The sequence below is a fragment of the Lolium rigidum genome, chromosome 6 (genome assembly GCF_022539505.1).
Source record: "Lolium rigidum isolate FL_2022 chromosome 6, APGP_CSIRO_Lrig_0.1, whole genome shotgun sequence".
In the NCBI taxonomy this organism is placed as follows: domain Eukaryota; kingdom Viridiplantae; phylum Streptophyta; class Magnoliopsida; order Poales; family Poaceae; genus Lolium; species Lolium rigidum.
This window is the reverse complement of record NC_061513.1, coordinates 280,996,993-281,006,835: the sequence shown is the minus strand read 5'-3', so window position 1 is coordinate 281,006,835 and position 9,843 is coordinate 280,996,993. Positions and strand designations below refer to the sequence as shown.

Genomic DNA, 9,843 nt, shown 5'->3' with positions numbered 1-9,843 from the left:
TTCATCCACAGTTGCATCTCTTCCTTTTCAATTACTTCATAGTGATGTATGGACGTCCCCTATACCGACTCATTCTTGTTTTCTTTATTATCTTGTTATTCTCGATGATTTTTCTCACTTTGTCTGGACTTTTCCTCTTCGTAAGAAATCTGATGTCGCTTCAACACTCACCACCTTTTATTCTTATGTGTCTACACAATTCGGTCGTCCCATCCTCGCCCTCCAAACTGACAACGGCAAGGAGTTCGACAACACCACCATCCGCACCCTCCTCTCCACCCACGGCACCATCTTCCGCCTAACTTGCCCATACACCTCCCGAGCAGAACCGGCCGCGCCGAGCGCGTCCTACGCACCCTTAATGACCGCGTCCGTACCCTCTTGTTCCACGCCCACATGCCCCCTCAGTTCTGGCCGGACGCCCTCTCCACCGCCACCCTCCTAGTCAACCTACGCCCGTGTCGCCCTCGCTGGAATTACACACCACATAACCTCCTGTTTGGCTCACCCCCCTCATATGACAGTCTCCGCATTTTTGGTTGTCGTTGTTTCCCTAGTACCGCTGCCACCACCCCTCATAAACTCGCACCTCGCTCCATTCCGTGTGTATTTCTCGGTTACCCAGCTAACACCAAAGGCTACCGTTGCTATGATCCGGTCTCTCACCGCGTCATCACATCCCGGCACGTGTACTTTGATGAGCACTGTTTTCCCTTTGCACGGGAACAGGTGAGGACTTCTCCTCCCGCGACTGACGAGTCCGCGGCGTCGCGGCCCTACCTTGGTGGAGGTCCCCGGCTCGGCAGCCGCCTTCGCGCGCTCCCTCTACTACAGCTGCGACGCCTTCCGTGGACGCCCTCGAGCCCCGCCTCGGGCTCACACGTGGCGCCCTCGAGCCCCGCCTCGGCGCCGCCGCCTCGCCCCGACACCGCCCGCGTCGCCCTCGAGCACCGCCTCGGGCACCGCCGTGTCATCGGCGCCCTCGACCGCGTCGCCCTCGAGCCCCAGCTCGGGCGATGCTTCGCCTCCGGCCCCGCCTCCGCCTCCTCCGCCGCCGGCGACGGGCCCCCTCACGCGCGCCCGTGCGGGGATTCGCGTCCCGAGCACGCGGTACCCCTCGGACGAGTACGTCTGCACCGCGTCGACTTCCGCGGCTTCACCAGCCACGCCGTCGCCTATGCCCACCTCTGCCCGGGCAGCTCTCCGCGACCCGCAGTGGTTTGCGGCCATGCATGACGAGTTCGACGCCCTGCAGCGGAACCAGACATGGATGCTTGTTCCCCACCCCCCTCACGCCAACGTCATCACCGGGAAGTGGGTCTTCAAGCACAAGTTCCATTCGGACGGTACCCTCGACCGCCACAAGGCGCGGTGGGTGGTTCGTGGTTTTCGCCAGCGCGCCGGCATCAACTTCACCGACACCTTCGCCCCGGTTGTCAAGCCCGGGACGATCCGCACGGTTCTTCAGCTCGCGGTCTCCCGCGCATGGCCCGTGCATCAGATGGACGTCTCCAACGCCTTTCTTCATGGCCATCTCGAGGAGCAGGTCTTCGCCGGCAGCCCACCGGGTTCATCGACGGCGCCCACCCCGACCATGTGTGCCTCGCTCTCGCGCTCGTTATACGGGCTCAAGCGAGGCCCCACGCGCCCGGTACCGGCCGCATCGCAGCGTTTCTTCACCAACTCGGCTTCCGCTCCACCCGCTCCGATGCATCGTTGTTCGTGTACAACAACGGCGCCACCACCGCCTACCTGCTGCTCTACGTCAACGACATCATCTTAACGGCCAGCTCCATGGACCTACTGCGCCAGCTCACCGACCGTCTTCGCGCTGAGTTTGCCCTCAAGGACTTGGGGCCTCTGCACTACTTTCTCGGCATCGAGGTCGTACGTCGCACCGATGGCTTCTTCCTCCATCAGCGCAAGTACGCCCATGAGCTCCTGGACCGCGCCGGTATGCTTAATTGCAAACCCGCGGCCACGCCTGTCGACACGAAGTCCAAGCTCTCCGCCACAGACGGTTCCTTGGCCACGGACGCGTCATCTTACCGCTCCATCGTCGGTGCCCTGCAGTACCTCACCCTGACTCGCCCCGAGCTACAGTATGTTGTTCAGCAGGTGTGCCTTCACATGCACGCTCCGCGGGATCCTCATTGGGCTGCGGTCAAGCGGATCCTCCGCTACATTCGTGGTACCATGGACTTCGGTCTCTCTCTCCACGCCTCCACCGCCACGGACATCGTCGCCTACTCGGACGCCGATTGGGCAGGCTGCCCCGACACGCGTCGCTCCACGTCTGGCTACCGCGTCTACTTCGGCCCTTCGCTCATCTCCCCGGTCGTCTAAGCGACAGCCCACGGCATCTCGCTCCAGCGCCGAAGCGGAGTACCGGGCTGTTGCTAACGCGGTTGCCGAGGTCTCCTCGGCTACGGCAACTCCTCGTTGAGCTCTCATGTCCCGTCGCTAAAGCCACCGTGGTCTACTGCGACAATGTCTCCGCCGTCTACCTCTCCGCCAACCCGGTTCACCATCGCCGTACCAAGCATATTGAGCTGGACATCCACTTTGTTCGGGAACAGGTGGCGCTTGGACACATTCGAGTACTTCATGTGCCCACCTCCCAACAATTTGCGGATATCATGACCAAGGGTCTCCCTACAGCATCTTTTGAGGAGTTCCGGTCCAGTCTATGCGTTCGACCAGGCAACGCTTCGACTGCGGGGGGTGTTGAGATACATATCTTGTATATTTGGATGTGTATCCTCTATAGTTATTGTATAGCGATACATATCCTTGTATTTACTATTGGGCCCGCCTCCTTCCTTGTATAGTCGAGGACTTGGCCTATATATGTACCGCCATATGCATCCGATCAATACATCGAGCATTGCATCTCCTTCTACACCGAATATTCTTGTCTATCGCTGCTTTGTTTGATAAATTCAACCCGAATTTGTTGATGTTCGTGCATGTATGAAAGGTTCTTGTTTCCGCGTGGCATAGTAGATATAGAGGTGCTCGATTCGGCCAGGACTAGGCCAAGCTCTCTTGTTATCTTGCTGGAGTCGATCGGGTGAGCGGCCTACTTGAGCTTCTCAATATGATCTCCGGCGCCGGCGTGGACCTCCGGCGAGGCCCACCGCCAACAGAGGCGGAGAGGAAGGTCATGCCCGCTTGGACGCTCTCCAGCAGCCTGCCTTGCTCCTTTCAACATATCCGGTGCTTCCTGCCTCGGCCGGTGACAAGGTGCAGTCTTGGCAAGATGCGATACAGAGGGTCAGGTTCGTGCTTTGTGCATCCACAAGTCAAGTTCAGAATCGGTCAGCTGTAAAATTGCTTAGTACTTTTATGGGGATTATTTGATACTTGAAACACGGCAGTTCACAGAGTTTTTCTTTTACCCCAGTTTTTGACTTGTAATTTGTACCTTAACCAAGTGTCCCTGGTTTTCTGAACTAACCATATACGTGATTGTATTTTTTCTCTGCTTACCCTCAGGAACCAATCGAATTTTATACATTTCTAACCATCATCTCATTGGGCGAATTTGGTTTAATTAGTTAAATTGGGAGCTTGTGGTTTCATTAGTGTTCATTGTAACTTGATAAAACGAAAATATGAAACAAGTTGTAAACTAATTGACCAAAATAAAAATTATATGGAAAAAATCAAGTGTATATGTTGTTGGCGTGGGATGCAGCGGTTTTTATTCTCGATAAAGCGGGTCCCACTTGCATGCATTCTGTTGTAGCAGGATAGAGTCGAATAGAACTGTGAAGTTGCCGTTAGTGGACAAACGGGCATGGGTAGCATCCAACGGTGCTGGAATAAATCCAACGGTAGTAGACATATGCACACGTATCCATGTGATCAACAAATCCACTCTCAAATAAATTATATGAGAGGCTTCTTGCTAAAAAGAAACAAGTATGTGGAGTCAATACTAGAACAGGATACTCTTAAAGAAGAGAACATGATAACCACGTTTTGGAGGGCCGGAACTCACCGAGAACTTGCTTGTGGATGTAACATGTGCATAAAAGTGTTTTGGAAGGCTGAGGGACCCAATAGTTAGCTCCCGGGTGTGAGCCGATTCACATGCATGCGCTGTCATTTAGGAATATTCTGATAGGGAAAATTTTAACGCCGTGACCATCGGAGAGAAACTTGCGAGACCTTGAGATCAACCTTGGGTTTTGTAAAAAAGAAAACGGAAAAGCTTGGCTTCACATATTCCTTGAACTAACCAAACCTGAGATAAGTTTCAGGGGTAAAAAGTAAAGATAATCCACGGAGTGCTGTTTTAGTCGCTGTAGTACCCAGCCATCTCCATGTCATAAAGCAAAAACTTGGGAATATGACATGGTGTGCTAACATCATATGTATTTGGAATTTCAGGTTTCAACTCTTTATTCATGCTGCAACTTGATATGCTACTACTCTGTCACTTGCTTCCGCCCTTTGCTATCTCTTATTTTAATCTATCTTCTTATATACTTATCTCCTCGAGGCAAAAGTTGAAGCGATTCCGTTCAACAGCACTTACCCTCTATGCACTTGGCCTAAAAACTGGACAAGTTGCTTTTAGATACTCTTAAAACTGCATTGAACCTCTATGCACTTGGCCTAATAACAGTACTACAATTCTTTCAAGATTCCCTTGAAATACTATTGTAAGTAAGCATTGGGTGAGCTTCTATGCCTCGAAGCTGGTGAGATAACGCTAGGACAGCTGGTGATTTGGAGAGGGTAGATTGAGATAAGAGCGGGCCTGCTGAAATTGACCAGTTGTAGCTCCAACGCTAGCCAACCTGCCTACGCCCCTTCAGAATGACGCGAGCTAAACTTTTCTCTCCCACTCATATATATTATGATGTGGTGAACGATTTTACTTATGTACTATATTTTCTTCAATACAGTTCAGATATACCAAGCTTGCTGCATTATAGCAAGTTTCGGTTTTTTTTCCAACTTTGCACACTGACGAACCATAAAGTATATCATATCCATCTATATTCGGTGTATGTATGCATGGGAAAAAGAGATGGGACTATAATCTCCGAACAGATCGCTGGAAGGGATATCCCAGAGCTTCATGTTCATGCATGCTGCATGCATGTGTATAAATAATCATTACTTCGGACAAGGTCATAACATCGATTAGCTAGAGAAGTCACGTTTCTTCACGTTGGGGAGAACGTATAAATAATCAGCCTATGTCAAGTTACTGCCCAAAATATATATCAGTGTCAGGAGATCGAATCTCCAGCTAATTAGTTAGACTTTGGGAGAAACCAGACTGTCAGTAACTTCTGACCCATCTACAGCTGACCTCTTCCCATCAGTTAGCTACTGTCAGAACAAAGATATGCAAGGATTTGCTCGAGAAAATAATGCAAGGAGTAGTTTTGCTAATTTTAGCGAGAAACCAAGTTGCCAGTAACTCAAGACCCTTCTACCGCTGACCGCAAGGAGTGCAAGTCAGCGGTACTGCATTACCGTGACTGAGATATGAAGAGATTTGCTCAACAAGTTAATGAAGTCTAGCTGCAAGATCGATGCTAGCAGTGCAAGTCAGCGGTACAGCATGCATGCGACCTCTCATCAAACCCAAAGCGCGCGTTCGAGGTGCACCATGCATGGCCCTCCTCCACCACACCACCGCTATATATACCCACGCAACCCTGCTGCTAAGCATCCAACTCATCTCACAGTACTGCACCGAGCTCACTCACAATGGCTGCTACCACTAAGCTTGTAGCTCTTGGCTTTGTTGTGCTCTTGAGCATTGGCTTCACCAGTGCTTCCCGTATGTTAGCTAGCTCATCCAGTGCATCAGGAGGAGGGTCTGGAGGCGGAGGTGGCGGTGGTGGGGCAGGTGCAAGTGGATACGGCGGAGGAGGAGGGCAAGGTGGTGCCACTGGATACGGTGAAACCTTCATAGGTTCAGGTTACAAGTCTAACTATGCCCAGGGAGCTGGTGGAGGAGGAGGAGCAGGCGGCGGCGGTGGTTCAAATGGCGGAGCCGGATCTGGTTCCGGGACCGGCGGTGGCATCGGCTCTGGTGCGAGTGGTTCTACTGGCAGTGGGCAGGCCAATGCTAGTGGTAGTGGTGGGGGTGAGGGCCAAGGTGCTGGAGCCAATGGGTCTAGCGGACAAGGAGCCGGAGAGGGCGGTGGTGAAGGAAGTGGTGAGAGTAGCGTAGCACCAGCTCCTTCTGCTGGTGGTATCAGCTACTCCGATGCCGCTGGTGGCGGTACCGGTGGTGGCGGTGGGAACAGTGGAAATGGCGGTGGAGAAGGAACTGGAGCTGGAAATGCCGGTAACGACGGCACCTCGGGCAGTGCCAGTGGACAGGGTAGCGGCAACGGTGGTGGCATAGTTAAAGGTGTCGCTCAAGGGCCAAGCGTCGGAGTTGGGTCCGGTGCAGGTTTCGGAGCTGCACGGACCGGTAGCGCTGGCCCTTCCGGTTCAGGCTATGCTGCCGGAAGCGGTGCAGGCGGCGGAGGTGGAGCGGGTGGAAGCGAAAATGGCGGGGTTGGCAGCGGAGGAGGCACGGGAGAAGGGTCCGGTAGCGGTACATACCCTTAAATTTTCTTTTCCGAACAAGCTAGAACGGGAGCCCAACACGCATTTTTAGTTTCTTCATGTTCCACATAAGTTAAGTTTCTCTTCATTCTTAGGGTTTTCACTATGCTCCTAATAAAGGGCTCCATGTATGATTCTAGTCGAAGCACGTAGGTAGTGGAGCAAACCACTTGAGATGTAATCACTTTTGTCATCAAAGAATATCAAGTTGTCGATTCTTATTTACTGTTATCGTGCATGCATGCTATGTTGTTCTTGTATATCTTGATTCTTCCCACTAAACAATGTGAATTTTATCAGTGACCACTGATTCATGTACTCATGTCACCAAGTTTCACTAATATCGTCGACTAACAGAACCCATGCATGTTTATACATCTAAGCAGTAAGTACTCATTGCATGTGGATACAAATGAGCCATGTCTCCTTGAGTCCTTAACATTGGCCATTGCAAGCCATCCCTACATATCTCATGGAAAAATAATTTGATACCTTAAAATAATAGGCTGACATCTGACTGTGATGTTGAATTTTAAATGTAATAAGTCCATCTTACAAAGAACAAGTACTTATGCGAGTGATTCGAGTGACGAATGATGAAAAGAATGTGGGGTAGGACATCGAAAATGGTGAATGGAACCTGGGTGCGCGCGCACCCATTTACGAAAAGTTCAAAAAATGCTATTTAAAAGTTTCCAAAAAATGTGAAGTAAATTTTTGCATGTAGATATTATGTTGATACTTACTCATGTGTGTTTTCACGGAAAAATACCATTGTGTATGACCTACACAAAAATGACAAAATGCAAATTCCTATTCCTGTGAGTAGTACAAATTTCTGTTCACTATTCTCATTTGGACATTTTGTCATTTTTATACAGGCCACACACAATGGTATTTTTTCATGAAAACTCACACGAGTAAGTATCAACATAATATGTACATGCAAAATTTTACTTCACATTTTTTGGAAACTTTTAAATAGCATTTTTTTTGAACTTTCCGTAAATGGGTGCGCGCGTACCCAGGTTCCATTCCTCCGGGTCGGGTAGGACATACTCTAAAAAAATAATGCAAACACCAAAGTAGCTCCGAGACATAAATGCTAATACGATTTAGGTTCATGTTACAAATATAACTGCAGTAGGTGTAGTTATATGAGCATGTACTTCCGAGCCGAATGATTCCAAATTTCACTAAATTGAAGTCTTATCTAGATTTTAATTTTGAAAAGAGTCTTATCTAGATATCCAACTAAAGTACCATTTGGCACAATAGTTTGGTCAAGCTTAGTTCTATATCTAAGCAACCGATTAATCACTACTAGGGAATAGGCTATCGCTAGCGCACCTAAATAGGCTACCGCCGGTGCACCATCGTGCGCCTGTGGGAACAGGACGATTGATGACTGCAAGTACACAGATCAATTGTAGCTAGTTCTGAAATAAGAGTATCAAATCACGAGGAGCTACTAGTTAAAGTCTTAATGCCCCTTGCTAATATATATATTAAAGGCTACTTATGAATCATTCTTTAATCTCAAAATAAAGGTGTTTTAAAGGTTGTTGTGATTGGTTGCAAGTAAGTAAACAAAGCAATAAGTAAAAGTGTAGTGATAAATGGGTTGAAACTTAATGGGACAAAGTGTTCTCGGATATTATTGGATCCAGCTCTAGTATTGAGATTCATGTTAATCAAGATAAAACATGATTTTAATCATATTATGTGTGGAGAGAACTCCATAACAAGATGCGCCCAGAATGCCATCGGTCATCGTATCTCTAAATAACCACTGTGACTAGCCTTCTGCAAACCACATATTAACTATCGCAATTAAGGGTTTTAGCCCATGGTCATCGATATGAGCTTGGCGAGTCTCCCTTTATCCCCCTCTTCCATGTGTTAAAAGTTCCGACACGATAATGTCACTTCTCGCCATACACTTTACCGCACTTCAAAGGGTAGTTCCCTCTCGAGATCATAAGGCAAATATTACATGGTGCACAACATATCATATCAAGAGAGAGAACTAACACACATTAATAACTTAAAGCCATAGATCATCTAAGATTAATAACTAACACCACGAATCATACTTATCACTTTTTTGGCACAAGTAAAAATTGTTATGGGCCATTGGATGCACGAAATTAGATGGCTGCTATTTATTTTAGGATACCACAAAACACCTCAAGAAAAAAGGGCGGCTTATAGCCATTGGAGTTGATGTTTGGAGGAAGTGTTAAATGAGAAATGCACCTCCAAGTGGTGTCAACGATTGAAGACTGTGTGAGTTTTTGTGCATTGTTCATTGATTTTTAACATTGTTTGAAATACTTGCGATAGTTTTTCTCACAAATACGTGTGCATTGTTTGGACCAAGGAGGGGGGGGGGGGGATTTGTCCAATTTGATGATTATGTCCCAAATGGATGAAGAAACAAGGGAAGTCCCGATGGAAATAAGAAGACAAAGGAGAATCTAAGGAAGTTGGCCAAGACTTGAAGTTTGAGGGACAAAATTGATGACATGGTGAAATCAAAACATTGGATGTAAAGATGATCATGTCTCAGAAGAAGAATCGAGAGAATCGAGCAAGGTGGAAAGCACTCGGGAAATATTAGATGCACAAGGCCACTATGGACGAGACGAGGAGAAGAGGGCAATGTTAGAGCTCATTGTTGTGGAAGGCAAGGATAACAGGCCACATGCCAAAGAGAGGGAATCGCACATTCCACCGGGTCGGCGGGTCCTCTTCATAGAGTTGCACAGATCACCATATCAATGTGAAATGTTTGCTCTAATGAGTTCTAAGCAAGTGTAATTCCCTATTAACAGCTAACGTATCAACAAAAGTATAACGCAACATTGTTTTAGCCAAGTGCATGCCAAATATGTTTAACATGGTGCATCCATATTACGCTTAAATATATTGGCAGCATACAAGTGTTGATACATAAAAGAGAAGATGAACATGGAAACCATAAGTGTACCATGGGATTAGCATGTTTATTTTGCTTTTGAAACTTCAAAACTTTTCATTTTGGAGTCTTACCACACTATAATAATCTGTGAATGGGGAGACGAGTCAGAAGGGGCTCCCATTTCTCTCTAGAGCGAACCGAGGCGTTGAATCCCTAGCGCCGCCTGGCCCAACGTGGCATCTCCATGCTATCGCTGCCACTGGCCCCTGTCGCGGTGGCGGTGAGCCTCATCTCCAAAGGGGGAGGAGGCATGGTGGCCCCAGACCTCGCGA

At 48.5% G+C, this 9,843-nt stretch overlaps 1 protein-coding gene across 1 annotated transcript; it reads left to right on the top strand.

Moving 5' to 3' along the window:
- The first annotated feature begins 5,736 nt into the window (after positions 1–5,736).
- On the top strand, positions 5,737–6,591 carry LOC124664237 (glycine-rich cell wall structural protein 2-like). Its single transcript, XM_047201806.1, has one exon. It carries the CDS (start codon positions 5,737–5,739, stop codon positions 6,589–6,591), a length of 855 nt encoding a protein of 284 aa, XP_047057762.1.
- The last annotated feature ends 3,252 nt before the right edge of the window (positions 6,592–9,843 follow it).